The sequence below is a fragment of the Apium graveolens genome, chromosome 8 (assembly GCF_009905375.1).
Source record: "Apium graveolens cultivar Ventura chromosome 8, ASM990537v1, whole genome shotgun sequence".
Classification (NCBI taxonomy): Eukaryota; Viridiplantae; Streptophyta; class Magnoliopsida; order Apiales; family Apiaceae; genus Apium; species Apium graveolens.
The window spans coordinates 239,380,340-239,396,237 of record NC_133654.1 but is presented as its reverse complement, the minus strand read 5'-3'; the positions used below and the strand labels follow the sequence as shown (position 1 = coordinate 239,396,237).

The following is a 15,898-nucleotide window of genomic DNA, read 5'->3' as shown; positions in this document are numbered from 1 at the left end:
TTTAACCATGTATAGTTTAGTTTTATTAATTTTATATTTTAGAATTTATTAAGTATAAACCCATGACTTTCAAACTTAAATTTAGCTTGTTTCTAATCCGAATCTTTTTAAAATAAATCATTACTAGCTGGAAGCAATCTTTGTAAAAAAAGGTGTACTCAGAATTTTTTATAACTTTTTGAATGACAATATTTTTATTCAAAATATATTGAGTAGAACAGAGGTAAGGTGCATTCTATAATATGGACAGAGAAAGATTATAATCTTTCATGAACTTCACTCTCTTGAAAAATAATTTAAGATTCAGAAAAATTGGTTAGCAAACAAATTAAGAGTTATTATGATTTGGTTTTTTTACAAGTCCAGATAAAGGTACTACTAGTATGCCTCTGGTTGGTTCCTGTCCAAGGGCTAGCAGCGGTTATGTCTCAACCCACCAGGGACCAACCAGCTGGGAATTTTGACATTAAGATCATCAAGGCTCTTAAGTAGGCCTTCTAGACCCAGTAACATATGTCTTTTTGGTCCATTTTGTTATAATTATTTCTCTCTAGTGCTTGTAAGATAAAGGATCGAACTCTTGGTAAGTGTGCACTAGACTTCAAGATCATCATTCTTCAGAAGGTCCTACATATCTTGACTTCAATAAGATATATAACTTCACACCAACATAAGAAATACATGTGATTTACTCATAATCACTTGGAGCTCTGGAGCCAACACAAGAACAAACATGAAAAAAGAACAGGCAAGAAACATGAATAAGCAGAAGGAAAAATCTAGCACTTGTTTGTTTTTAAGCAACTAAAACAACAAAACATAACAAAACCACAACTTTAACACATATATGATACTCATTATATTATGATAAGCAAACTATAGTTAATTGATAGTACTTGATCATATCCAGAGAAGTAATCAAATGGTAGTAGTCTACCACCAAACATACAAACATGTGAAACAAAATAGTAGCACGTACGGAACAAGAAGCACAACATGGAAGATATTACTAAAGCAAAACTAGCCCTTGCTAGTTTTATGTATGGAGGTAACTAGGATTTGATATCAGGATGATGGGATGATGCAGAGGCTGATGTAGAAGCTTGAGTTGTTGTGTTATTGTTCTTTTCACTCCATTTCCTAATATTCACCAGCCATTTTGACAATCCTGCCAAAAACTGCACTGATTGTTTGAGATCCAGAATTTCCAACACAAGTTTTAGTGTCTTAAGCCTAGCATAGTCCGCTCTCTTCAATACTCTCTCCATTGGAACTGCAAAACTCCTCATATTACCATCCACCAAGGCGTCAATGTTAGCCACCGCAATGTCCCCGTCTTTGACTTGAGCCATCAATTGAGCTAATTGAAACGTAGGTGGATAAGTAATGCACATTTGTTGCCTCTCCATGTCCCTTTCTACTTTCCTTTCCTCAATCATTATTTCTATCTTGAGCTTTTCAATCTTCTCTAATTGCTCTGTGCTCAACTCTTTAAGAGTACTCAATCCAGGAACCCGATTGTTTTTAAGTGTATTCAATATGTCAAATGCTACTAAGGGCTTCCATCCTGTATGCCAATGAAATCCATGCTCCATTGGACTTAACCATTCTGGTCTGAAAAAAGGTAGTGCATTTTGGTGAGCAGCTGCCCACTTGATACCATAATACACTTTGTGGTGAGTTATGACTTTTTCCACCACAGCCTCGACATTTGACTTGTTATTGGCATCGAAAGTTTGGTGTGAAAGTTCAGAAAGTATGTTAACATACTCACCTAGTTGAGTTATCCATCTTTGATAGAAGGTGGAGAAATTTTCATTTTGTGCCAATTCCATCTACAATTTTGATAAGTATTGTTTAGAAAAACAAGATGAACGTGTTTGAAAATGACTCATCTTCTAAGTTGATGGGCACTTGGCCAGACTATCACATGTAAGGCATGTTTAAGGCTTTACGAAGAGTGGTGAGGGTTGTGCCACGTTTTATGGTTTTCCAAATACGTGGTTGATACGTGCCTAGCTAATAGCCGACTAGCAGCAATATTGTCGAAATAAATAATTAATATTTTAAAGATATATTATATTTGTTTATAGGAACCGATTCAACAGGTGATTATCTCTCTCCCTGTATCAAAGAAGAGTTATCTCTATTTCTTATCTCATTTTATAATTAAAAACAAAATATATATCATTTTTTATTACCAAAATATAGATTACTAGCTATATGCTAATCTAATTAATTAACTAAAATACTATTTATCTTCTTGATATAAAAATATACTTAAATTTAACTTTTACTTTTAAAACATTGACTTAATTATAAAAATAATAATAATTTAGTTTTAAAAAATCTAATGAATACGAATGAATTGTGTTTTTGGTCAAAATATAATATTTATATCAAATATTTGTGTCAATTATATATATGTACCTTTTCAATTTATTAAAATATAACACAAAATGTGTTATGCTCTATTGTCTTCTTTTCTAAATTAAATTAGTTTATTTGCAAGTGTATGCATTCTTTGTTAATTATTTTGATATATTTTTAAATATATTGGTAAGTGAAAGCTTTTAGTTACTTACTAAATATACTATTTGTTAGAACTAAATAATTATGTCTTAGATGTTTCTTTTTCAAATAAAACTAAAATATTTTTAAAATTTTATCATTAATATATTTTTGAAATATATTTTACAAATTTCAATTTGTTAGAACTAAATAATTATGTCTTAGATGTTTCTTTTTCAAATAAAACTAAAATATTTTAAAAAATTTATCATTAATATATTTTTGAAATATATTTTACAAATTTCAATTGTTAGATATAAAAACTTGTTTTACACACCTAATTGTTTTAAAAATAATCGTTAAACACCTTATTTGATTTATATGACATGTATTAGAGATATAATTAATCATCAAATAATTAAATTTTTACTTTTGAAAATAGGATATACTAATTAAAAACAAAAATTTTGAGCTAAATAATAATAATAATAATATATAAACATGGTACAATAAAATAAATTAATATTGTATTATCACACAAGTGAATACATTAATATAAAATAACATATTATATGAACTCCTGACCGGAATGTCAAATATTTGTATGTATAATATTTAACATTATAAACATTGAAATATATTTTAGTTGCACAACAATTAAATTTTATTCTCATTTTTTTTACATACCTCTTTTAGTTATGATATATATCTCTAGTACTGTATCTATTTTTCATTTTAATAATAATTTATAATTTATTATACAATTGTACTATTTAGGGAACATTTAATCAATCATATTAAAAAAAAAAATTACATAAACTTTTCTTGACATTATTTTTCCTATTCTGAACTATTTTCACTATTTTTTAAAATAAACACGGTTATATGCCTTAAGTATCTTTCTAATATTATTTCAAAAAAATATACTCCTATATCTTTTCTCACAAAGATTTGGGTGAAGCACAATGAAATGACAAGGGATAACTGATAAGACATCAATAAAATCAAAATTAAAGATTACTGTTCATGCTGCTTTATATATATTTGGCTGCACATGCATGTCTAAGCCCTCCTTTCAAATTTTAATTGGTCTATCCATGTATTATTATTTATCTTTTAGCTGATTAAGGCCCTAGCTACCACTTTACAAGTGCATTGTATTCTTGTACTAAAAATGTCCATACATATAATTTTAATTCTTTGGTCATCCAATCATAGAAAGTAAAACTTGGAATATGTCTCCACTGATCAATGCCTTCAATAACCGTAGCTTTACCGGTGTATATGGTGGAAATCTAGTAGGCGAATCTCCTGTAAAAGCTCTATAAAGAACTCCCTTCTTGTGACTAAAAGAATCGAATGAAAATTTTCCATGGTATGAGCCCATTCCACTCTCTCCTACTCCTCCAAACGGTAGGCTGTCAACTGTAAGCTGCATTTTATGGTTTGCAAACAGGAAAGTAATTAACAGAACAAAGGGCCTAAAAATAAATAGGGGAACGAGAATATGTGCTTTATTGATACATTTGCATGCACCTGCATTAGTAATTCTACATATGTGTAACAAGTAATTCTATACGTCTGACCTTCCTCAGACCTTCCTCAGTTGTGCACTTGGTACGCCTTAATTGATGTACTAGTAATTTCAAATTAAGCACAATTAATATCTTACTGTAAATTAAAGAACAGAGTTTAGAATTTACATGTAATATAGTGTCATTGATAAGCATCCCTCCTGCATATATGTCTCTAACAAAATCCTTCTTTAGCTCCTCATCACTGGTAAATATATAAGCAGCAAGAGGTTTTGATCTTGAGTTTATCATATCAAAACTGTCTTTCACATTTTCCACCTGTCCATAACACATTAGGAAACATACTATTCTTAGTCTGTGTGCACATTAGAATTATTCAAGGAGGAAGAAGATAATATACATCATGAATTCAAGATCAATAAGTTACCTCATACCTTTTAATGTTTATGGACAAATGGATATTCCAGAATTAACTAAGAGCATCTCCAAGGGGAGTAGCTATAATTATTAGCTAAAATCATATAAAATAGATATTATCTAAAATTTGTTGTACCTGCAAGAAATTTTGGTTTAATGGTATTAGCTATAATGATTAGCTATATTTGAAAAAATAATTTTGATTTGTTAATTTTAAATTTCAACACAAATATTTTTAATGGCTACCTTTTGATAAAAAAAAGGATTGTGAAAGAAATATTAATAAAACATTGATTATTTTTTGTTTAATACAAGTGAAAATAAATTATACAATTCATAAAAACATATTTAATGATATTATTGTAATATTTTAAACATGTGAAAAAATTAGTTATTAAACATTACTTATATATTTCAAAACATTTGCTAACTTTTTTATTATATTAGTTTATTAGTAAATTTTATATAAGTAATATAAATTTGGTTAACTCTAAAAGAAACATATATTTTTAGGTAAAATATTTTAGTATGTACACTTGACATTACATTATATAATTATATATATATAATTATATGTATACTATAAATATCAAATTTTAAATGTTTATATACATGTACACCTGCTAGGGTTAAAGCGTGACAATGCATCATAGTTAAGTTTTGGATGTAATTGATGTGGATTTGATATAGATGATGGCCTTTCATTCAATATATCTAGCATGTTGATTTCTCATCATCTAAAAATTTACCTAAAGGTGTGTAAGTTGGAGTAGTCCTTTTAATTTCAAAAATTTTCTTGTCACATAGATATTATAGCTAACAGGTAGTAGTTACCACATAAAACTTTTTCCCCAAGTATAAATAAGATTCACATCACATGATTCATTACAATATGTTGCATATAGTTAGTTTCATAGCAATGTTACCAAGAAAGAAACATTCCAGATTCTACCTAAGCGATTTCTTGCAATATATAACTTTTCTGTCAGAAATTAACATTGACCTTGTGGTTGGTTTACAACAATGCCCGGCTTTTGTTAGATATTTATGCTTCAAATATTATTTTAGCATTATTTAGTAGTGGGGTAGTGGAGTTACGAAGCTAATTAATGGGCATGTTATTTACCCACTAAGTGGTGGTTTAGTTTTGATATGTGGGTAAAGCCTATATAATGGCTAGTTTACTTTGAATTTTAAATAAGTGAAAAAGGTTTTGTGCAATGTAGGTGTTTTCTTTTCACTAATTTTTCCAACAGCTTTCAATTTTTAACATTTTTCTAGCAATGTCTTGCAATATATAACTTATCAGTAAGAATTTAACATTGACCCAGAACCAACATCACTTCTTTATTTCATAAAAAAATATGTCTCTTTAGTGAAATGTTTTTAGCTTATACCAACCTCCAATTTAGATTTTGAAGTAAGATACAGGAACTTTTAAAGTCAGCACTTACAGTGAGAATGGGTAGCAATGGTCCAAATATTTCCTCTTGCATTATCTGAGAATTTTCTGGAACATCTAACAAGATAGTTGGAGATATCTTTCTGCAACAGATAGAATTATAAAATTTCAACTATTTAATTAAGGAGTGAGACAATGTAAAAATTTCTGAAAACTCACAATTTTTCTTCATTTCTTTGGCCTCCTACAACAATCTTATCAGAGACCTCATCCATTAAACTAGTCAAGCGTTTAAAGTGGTACAAATTAACCAGGCGAGACATGTCTTTTGACTTCATGGGGTTTTCTCCAAAGAACTCCAACAATTCATTTTTTAAAGCATCTATCTGATGAACCATTATCAGCCAAAAACTTAGATACAGATTCAGAAAGAAATAAACAAAGACATTTTATTACGTTATGAGATTTATTTGAAGCATCTTACCAATTTCGGTGCAAAATCCTTTGTAGTTATGATGTAATCAGGAGCAATGCAAGTTTGTCCATTATTGCACCCCCACTTCCCTGCTACTATCCTCTTTGCAGAAACCTTTTTTATCACAAGAATAAATATATAGAGAGAGAGGGAGACATACATAAGTACATATAAACTAAATGTCTATTGTATCTTAAGTAAGACGTAATATATCAATTGCATGGAAGAATTTATTTATGATGTCATCAGTACTCTAACGTATTTAAGTTTCTTACTTGTAAATTTGTATTTGAATCAACAACTACCGGACACTTCCCTCCCAATTCCAAAATGACAGGAGTGAGATGCTTAGCAGCAGCAGCCATTATAATCCTTCCAACCCTTCCATTACCTTAAGAATTCTTGATGAATTAATATAAGAACTATTTGATAAATTGCTAATTGTTATATATCTGGAGTTCAGATATGACAGAAACTAAACGAAACATCCCCAGTAGCATACGCAACCGTGTAGGAAGAGATAATAGTGGAAAAAAAATGTGAGGAAGACTTCTGTGAAATGATATTCAGTAACTGAAGGTTCTTCTATGAAACAATAGGTAATACTAATCTTCCCTGTCCCAGGTGCTATTAAATTTCTATTGGGGTTCAAGGACCAAGGCCTAGGAATTACAAATCTTCTATGCCCTTATTTGTGTCATATTATGCCCACAGGGAAATGTGTAGATATATGTGCATGCAAATTGCTAGTTGAGATTTTATTTGACTTGGTAACTTAATAGTGCTATATAATGTAAAGGCTTTTAACAGCTCTGTTACTTCACATCAAAATTAGATGAGGATATTATTGTGAAATTGGGAAATCTACTAAGAAATAGGACGGATGAAATACCTGTATAAAATATTTTATCCCACTTCTGTTCGAGTAATGCAGTTGTTTCATCAACTGCTCCCTCCACAACTTTTATGGCAGAACTATCTAGATATTCTTGGAATAGTTTTGAAAGAAGAGATGCTGAGGCAGGGGCAATTTCTGATGGTTTTAGAACAACAGCATTACCAGCTGCAAGGGCTCCGATTACTGGATCCAGAGATAGTACTGGTGGAAAAACAATAATAACCTCATATATATTACCATGATTAGAAGTCAATCATATGATAAAATTTAAACAGCATGTATATAGGAAAGTTTGAAAAATAGAAAGCATAACAAAACCAAATGGCAGAAACAGAAGACACAGAGACACAAACACCACAAAATAGGGGTAATGCCCCCAATCATTCTTCAGACATTATTCAATAATCTCAAGTTTCTGACCGACTGCCACAAACTATCTGATATGCTGATTTTTTCAGCTAGTGAACAAAGGCAGGGTCAGCATGAACTTGAAACTAAAAAATAAATGCTCCTTGTTTTATGACACATAAACTGCTTGAAAGGGAGAATCCCATGTTGGACAGTTGTCCCTTGGACTGCAGTTTTTAATTTTGAATGAATCTGTATTGCTGACTGTAAAACACTAATAGACAGAACCTAAATCAAATAAAAATAAAGTGCGATGAAGAAGAAACCAATTGAGCGCATAAGATGATAAGAACAAAAGAACTGTTTTTGTTTGGATACCCTGTGTTCATACAGATGCTTTTTAAGAAGTTTCCTAACAAAGAATAATTAGATGCACAACTTGTCAACTTTTGATCCGAGTTACATGTTCAAACATCCATATCCATATGATAGACAATTACTATTTACTAGTGATAATTAAACTTGAACCCTATACCTGAGTCCATGTAACATAGTCCAAAAGTGAGTATGCTCAATTCGAAAAACTGTATATGAGTTTATATGGCAAAAATAGAAAAAACATTTGCAGGATTTTGATACAGAGTACAGTTTCCCCAAGCACATTTTAACTTGGCTGCCTTCATCCTGACAGACTTCAAGTAAACATCTGCTCATCAATAAATTACCATTTCTTGCTACTTGATAAGCGAATTTAGTTGTTGATCTCATCCCAAAAAGACTTAAGCTAAATTTAGTTTAAGGTTGAAGTATTAATACTTGTTTGAGTGATTCAAAAAACTACATTTTCTTAAGAAAAAAAAAAACTTTCACCATGCCATATGCTGATCTGATCTACTTCCTATCTAAGATATGTCGACATACATACTTTTGATATCTGACACGTCTTTAATTGAGTGACCCGGGTTTCTAATTATAGTTTCTCCGCATGGCCACACATTTGCATACATGACATGTGGAATGTGGTATTAGAATATATACCAAAAGAACATAATTGTAATCTTGTAAGAAATTCAAGAAGACAAATGAAATAAGTAGAGGACGCTAGACATTTCATGTATACATTATCCTCGAATAATAAGGAATAGTACACATACTACAAAAAAAATTACTAGTTTTTTCTGCTTTCTAAGGTTGTATACTGTAATATTGAGTTCTGGTAGTGATGGATTCAATACATATTGATAGACTGAACCAACCATGGTCCAGAGATCGAGCAACTGCTTGAAAGTTTTCAGTGCAGGCCGGACAGAATTAAGCTAACATGTATTTATATGATAGCAATATAGCATATCTGTGATATATTTATTTTTTAAACTATATCAGAGCAATAAGATGTTATCTGCACAATATTTATGAGCAGATGTTCTTATCTAGCAAAAAGAAAAATGTATCAAAGCATCATCCTATATCGTAGTGATAGGTCACACAGGGTGGAAAACTTGGGATGGAAGGGAACATAACTGAATGGAATTCGAAAATATTTTCTTTATAATTACTGAGATGACAAAATAACACGTCAATTCACTTCAGCTTTATACTGACCGACTTACAGAAAGGATAGTTCCAGGTAGAAATAACCAGCACGATTCCTAAAGGTTCTGACACGATTTGCGCTGAGGAAGGGTATGTGGTCACCGTAGTTTTTGCCTGATAAAAAAGTCGTGCAATGACATTCAAAACAAGTTTGAGGCTTGGAAGCTTTTGTTTCTGTAGTAAGTCAGTATATGGTTAATAAAAGTAATCACCTTTTGTGGCTTCATCCATTGGTCCAGTTCTTTCAGTGCGAGTTTACAAGAGCCTGTGGTCATAGCAATCTACAATATGATAAGAAAGTAAGATTTCCTTAAGAATGTATACATGGTCTATGTACTATGATCATGTTCTAGATATATATAAAAAAAGAAAGGAAAACTCGAAGTAATAAATAGTACCTCGTACTGATATTTTCCAGAAGGCATATTTGTGAAAGTGAAACATACTGGCAAATAGAGGGGATGATAAATTTGAAAAGAAATGTAAGGGGAGATACCGAAATTTGAAAAATGTTTTTAATCCAATGCAACATTTCCAGACTTGTTGCATGCTATCCTCATAACCAGTAGTGTTGATGAGTGCAGATGAATGAACTAGGGATTCAAATATAGTAGCTACTATAGTTAACTAAATTGATGCATGCTTCTAGGGATTTAATTTGGTGTACATTTCACTACTTAAAAAAAATTAATGAGTCTAAATTTAAGATTAAAATAGAACTATTAAAAGGAATTTAGTTGCAATGGATAAGTCGCAGCGGCAAAGCTAGGGTGGTCTATCACAGGCTGAAACCTCTGCGGGATTGAAAAATTAATGATTATTTTTTAAGCCACAGATTATCTTGAAAATCAGGGCAAAGTTTTATTTAGCCCCAGATGACAAAATCAGTGAAAATTTCAATATGAAATACCTCAGCCTGAATGGTTCAGAGTTCTGGTTCCTCGGGAGATAATTAACATGCAAAAATGGCTGTGTTTCACCTAAATGGTCCATAATGTACCTTAAACTTTCTACACTTCGTGCCTCCAAGCTCGACCATAATAAAACATATACATTTATGTTTTCCTTCTCATGTGGCCTTTGTACTAACTAAAATTGCAGAGCTATAATTACTAAAAATTGCAGACTTATAACTTCTTAGCAAATTTGTTATATTTCCTATGTACTACGTTTCACTTATTTAAACATATTGCATTTATACAGTATTACATTGTCAATAAACATCCAAAAACTCGACCATACAAGCTTATTCCTCCTCTAAATATCCTCAAATACATCAACCAGTAGCCACTAATAAAGGTTTAACGTAACGTAAAAACACTTGAAAGTTTTTCATGGATGAATTTTGTGTAATCTAAAGAGAAGTATTGAACCTCAGAGATAAAAGCTTCTGATTCAGGCTTAGAGAGGTCCTTATAGAGAGCTCTATATATGTCTGCCTCATTTTCTTCGATCATTTTCAACATATTTGTCAGCTGTGACATTCGCCATTCATACGTTTTTGTCTTGCCAGTGTTGAATACTTTCTTTAGATCCTTCACTAGCTTGTTTGCATTATCTCTATTAAATGTGCCTCTCTTTTCCTCCACGACCAAAGATAGAGAAGCAGAGCAACTTTCAGATAGATCACATTCATTTCAGATTTTTTTTAAAACAAAAGCAATATACAAGAGAAAAATAATGTAGAACATAGTAGCTGCAAATCGCTAAGTACTCACAGTTTAAAAGATATGTTTCTAAAACAAAAGCTTTGATCTTTAAGTTTGATAATATAGCGTCCAGATATATTTAAAATATTGTATATGAATATTGGCAATTTGCAGTAACACTGACAGGATGTGACTAGATTCTAAAACTAGACATGTAATTTGTCATAAGAGGTTTCTACTTTCACCTCTTTCTATTTTCAAATTAAAAATGCTAATCTAATCTGGAATGAGTGAACAAGGAAAAATCCATCTCTGAATTCCAGAACAGTGGGAATGTCTTTGTGTGTGGGGTGGGTAATAAGCATGCGAGAGAGGATGTAGAGTGTTACATGGGGGAACAGAGCAAGCGCCAAGATTGATGTCTCGAGGGCATGGAAAGGCAGGTCTGTGCTATATGCAAGCTGCCACTTTTATTTAAAGTAAGGGAACTTAATGTCATGCTCATGCTAGCATCAATCCTGTACAGAAGAATGTAACATAAATATCTACGCATACACACACGATAAGAATAATGACAGTCAACAAGAACAACAGAATATATTAATTCTACAAACTAGGTATCAATTACTTGTGTCACTGAATGGCACAATACTGTCAGTGGAAGCTGTATTCTCAGTTCTTAATCTTCAGCGCAAAGCAAGCTAAAATATGTTTTAAAATTTAAAATTTTACTCGTAGCCAATTCTTCAATACAAGGTTTGATTATCAAACTAAATAAGTCCCTGTTCAAAATAGGTCAATATTGTGCATAACTGAAGGACGATAATCTTTATAATGGCACATAGACCATGTTTGGAAGTTAGCGTTTTGGCACAAATATAGTTTTTTGAATCAAATTAGAGATTTGACTAAATGAAAATTTTAATATTAGTGTTTGGTAGTTAGTTTTTAAAATAGCTTTTTGGTCCCAAAAAGCTAATTTTGAAAAAATTACTAGGAGAGGTTTTTTCTAGTTTTTTCAAGTAAATAGTATAAAAAGCCAATTGAAACTATCTATTTACCAAACTGTTTTATTCGAAACAATTAGATACAATCAGCTAGTCAAAAAACTATTTCAAACCGCTACAACTAATAGCTAATTGCCAAACAGGGTCATATCTTCCAAATCCTCAGTTTTTGTCAGAAACTGAGTTTGAAGTCAGAGAACTGAAATCAAACAACAACAAATAAACTGATTTCACATTCCAAATGCTGTTCCAATCCCTGAACCAGGAGCTTAGTAATGTCTGCATAGGATACTCAATAGTACTAGTTATTAAGTTAGCCGCTGCTATTGTCAAAACTAATATCATCTACTTGTTTCATTTCACAACTTACACAATGAGTTTATAAGCAAATGCCTCAACTAAAATCGTATTACCACACGGAGAGCAATATGCTTAGCAGTATGTAAATACATATCTTGTCACGCCAACACATAAAAAGGTTTGATTTTCGAAGATCAACCGGGACTTCAGTCTAGGTTAACTCCCCCGCCTTGAAGTAACATAGTAACATGGTGTATGTATTACATATAAAAAAAGAAAGAAAGCAAGAAAGAAGTACCTGCAGTCAAAAGAGATGACCATATTGCCGAAGTGAACGAGAAAAGTGAGAAATTAACGTTCTAGTTGTTATCTTAATATATATTCAAGTGCACATAATATCTGTTTTTAATGGTAGCGGTGGAGGAGAGTCTGTGGTGGAGAAAACAATAGATACAAGTTGAGTGTAATGGGCCTAACTTGTTACTTGTATGATTAATATAACTTGTACGTGCGGAGGAGATTCCTTGCAGTCTCGTACACTGTTACTCCTTTATTAATGCAATCATCCTTATTCTTTTTTGTTTGCTTCTCCTTAAACACCTTTTAATTTTGATCCTTATTTTTTCTTTATTCATCTAACTAATTTTATTGCCCTTGTCCATTATCCTACTGACCGCCTTTTACTTTGTTCCAGTTGACCATTAGTCACTGACCCGGCTGTCATTAATCAGTTACGGTTTGCAAAAAACGGGTAGGACCCAAAAAGCCTTGTGTCCCGAAAATATTACTCCCTCCGTCCCAAAAAAACGTTTTCTCTTTATGTTAAATACGTTTGTCAATGCACACTTTTAATTATTAATATCTTTAATTTCGTATTAGTATTAAATATAAAAACTTTATTGTATTAAAATACTCATAAATACGAATCCAACAAAATCACTCACAACTAAATTTGATTTTATAGATTATACGTAAATTAGTAGTCAATCGCTTATTATAGACAGTATAAAAAGTTAAATTGGGAAAAACAATTTGGGACGGAGGGAGTAGTTCTTTTGACCTTTTCGTCTCTAAATATAACTTCATTTGACCTTTTATGCATAGTGTATATAAAAGTCATAAATTTATATACTTTTTCTAAAAGTTCTTTTATTGAATTAAAATTTAATATGTATATTTTTAGACTTAATTGCACGAATATGGCCTCAGTTATAATTTTTTTGCACAAAACTGACCGAGTTTTAATAATAGGCACCCGCATGACTCTTCTTTAATTTTTTTAACACGCGATTGCATTCTGTCAGTTTCATCTAACAGACGTTAAATCAGAAGGGTAAATTAGGAAATACCTATTTTTAACTCCTATTATCCTCATATACAGTGTATCTCTGTAACCAAATAATTTCAGTAGTTGATCTTCTTTCATGCACATTTTACTGACATTTCACTAGAAGAATCTGACAAAATGAAAATTTTCTCCAATATCCAATATTTTCACACGCTTTTATGGGTAGACATCAGGCCTAGCAAGAAATAAGTACTCCTCAGTCCTAACATCTATTAGGGCTTGTGATGTGATTCCAGGGGATTGTAAGTTCATGAATGCGAGTTCTGAGCCAGAAATGATCCCAAATGCTTCACTCGAGTACATGTGAGAAGGGAAGGAATGCATGCAGGAAATGGGTTTTGGTTAGTCTAATCTTTCTCATGTTTGCAATGGTTACTCTCATCTTATTTCAGTAGTTTCGGCTAAATTTTATTTGTTCAATTGTTCTTTTGTATAAATAGGTGTGCTGTAAGGATATGATCTATAATGTAGCATATATTAGCTACCAGTGAGAAAGGAATTAGATGGGAGAGTACTGATTTCTGAAGAAAGAGTAGAAGTAATAAAGAATTTCGAGTTTTAATGTCTAGATTCGAGTATTTGATTAGGTCTCGAGTCAGTAATACTTCTTGCTCTCTTTGTCTGTTAGGTCACACTTTCACTGTAGAGGGGGTGAATACAGTGTTTATTACAATCAAATCAAACTTCAAGAACTTATGTAACAGAAAACAAACTTTATTTAAACAATAAACTCTGTTACAATCTGGAACTGTTATCTCTCAGTGATGAACAAAATATCACGAGAGCTGCTAGAGTTATATTAAATAATATTCTCGATAATGATAACACTTATAGTGTAAACCCTATGTCTGTGTTTATATACTACACAGTTACAAGATATTCGCTAATTGATATGGAATATAATTCTGCTTCCTAAAATATATCAATCAGATATCTTCTATTCCAAGTATTCCATTCTTCACGGAATTCCTTCTTCATGCATATCTCTTCTTATGTTTATCTTGATCTTCTTAACTTTAATCAGCTACTGTCCTTATCTGATCGTCCTTCAGCACTTAAGTTCTGATATCTATCTCCTGATAACATAAGTACTGATATCCCTTAAGTTCTGACTTCCAGTATAAGTACTGATCAGTTAAGTACTGATTTGTTCTGTTCAAATAAGATCTGAAATCTAAACATAAAACATATTAGCCATGACATTATCAAATATATCTAACAATCTCCCCCAACTTGTAAATTAACAAAATATACAAGTTTAACAGATATTTGATGATGTCAAAAACATTAAGTACAAATGCATGAGAAATAGACAAGATAACTACAACTTACAGTCCTTAAAGTTTTTACCAATTCAACTTCTGATAACAACTTCAATCTGTATAAATATCAGAATTTAAGCAGTTGTAGATCTTCGACTTGGCTTCATCATTTTCTGATCTCTCTGATGTCAGAAGTTGTTCTGAGATAATTCTTCAACAAACATTTCTCAGCATATCTGAGTTCATCAATCATTCTCCGTTTGACATCTTTAAGCTCTGCAGTATCTTCACCAGTTTGAAATATTGCAGCTCTGAGATCATTAATCTTTGCTTTTCTCAACTCCCGATCTAGTCTTATGACATAAGCTTTATTAGACTCTAGATTGAATTCAAGCCCCTTAATACCAAGATATGTTCTGATCTGTGCAGTATTAGGCTTCATATCAACAATATCACCATTGTGATTTCTGTACTTTAGAACATATCTGCTGTCAGACTTAACAGAATAAAGTCTTTTCTGTCTCTGAATCTGTTCCTTTAAGTAGTTTGCAGCAGTCTCTGTTATTCTGTCATCCACTTGAAGTAAGAATAATACATGCTCCAATTCTTCAAAATACTTCAATGGAATGGCATTTTGTCTTATATGATAAACTCTACCATCTGTCATGAAATACAACATGATGTATTCTTTCAAGAAGGTATGATAAACCATCTGTACAGATTCTAGTTGATTCAATCTCTCAGGAGTTGCTCCAATACCGGGTTCACTCAAGGAAGTTGGATCATCGGTAGTGTTGTGTACTCTTCTTTCATCAGCACTTCCCAATCCAGTTTTATCTCTAGCTTCCTTTCCAGTAACTACTCTTGCTTCAAAACCACTTGAAGTAGTCTTCAAAGATTGAGTCTGTTTTGCTTTAGTGAATCCTGGTAGGAGTGTTTTAGATTTATTTTCTGATATCAAGTTAACTTGAGCACTGTCAGAGGTTACTTGCTTCTTCTGAATATCAGAACTTATAATTTCTTGACTCTGAACAACTTGAGCCATGTCAGAGGTTGTTTTAAGAACTTTTCTTGAAGTCAGAGCAAGATTATCTTTTCCATCAGTAATTTCTTCTTCCTCAGGAGGTACATAAGGCTTGATAGGTTCACCAAC

The 15,898-nt window shown here is 31.7% G+C and overlaps 2 protein-coding genes across 4 annotated transcripts; both read right to left on the bottom strand.

The window, feature by feature from the left end:
• Nucleotides 1-1,052: 1,052 nt before the first annotated feature.
• On the bottom strand, nucleotides 1,053-1,835 carry LOC141680477 (protein DOG1-like 4). Its single transcript, XM_074486693.1, has one exon. It carries the CDS (start codon nucleotides 1,833-1,835, stop codon nucleotides 1,053-1,055), a length of 783 nt encoding a protein of 260 aa, XP_074342794.1.
• Nucleotides 1,836-3,491: 1,656 nt separating this feature from the next.
• LOC141676984 (aldehyde dehydrogenase family 3 member I1, chloroplastic-like) lies at nucleotides 3,492-12,598 on the bottom strand. Of its 3 annotated transcripts, XM_074482716.1 has the most exons (13): nucleotides 12,434-12,598; nucleotides 11,218-11,346; nucleotides 10,553-10,793; nucleotides 9,392-9,460; nucleotides 9,197-9,293; nucleotides 7,233-7,439; nucleotides 6,616-6,731; nucleotides 6,350-6,454; nucleotides 6,085-6,251; nucleotides 5,918-6,008; nucleotides 4,215-4,364; nucleotides 4,098-4,147; nucleotides 3,806-3,943 (listed from the first exon to the last, which is right to left on the bottom strand). In XM_074482716.1, exons 1-12 carry the CDS (start codon nucleotides 12,454-12,456, stop codon nucleotides 4,136-4,138), a joined length of 1,407 nt encoding a protein of 468 aa, XP_074338817.1. In that variant the 5' UTR covers nucleotides 12,457-12,598; the 3' UTR covers nucleotides 3,806-3,943; nucleotides 4,098-4,135. The 3 variants fall into 3 exon arrangements, with proteins under 3 accessions (XP_074338816.1, XP_074338818.1, XP_074338817.1); XM_074482715.1 differs by lacking the exon at nucleotides 4,098-4,147 and having other exon boundaries at nucleotides 3,492-3,943; XM_074482717.1 differs by lacking the exons at nucleotides 4,098-4,147; nucleotides 12,434-12,598 and having other exon boundaries at nucleotides 3,492-3,943; nucleotides 10,553-10,762; nucleotides 11,218-11,349.
• Between the last annotated feature and the right edge of the window lie 3,300 nt (nucleotides 12,599-15,898).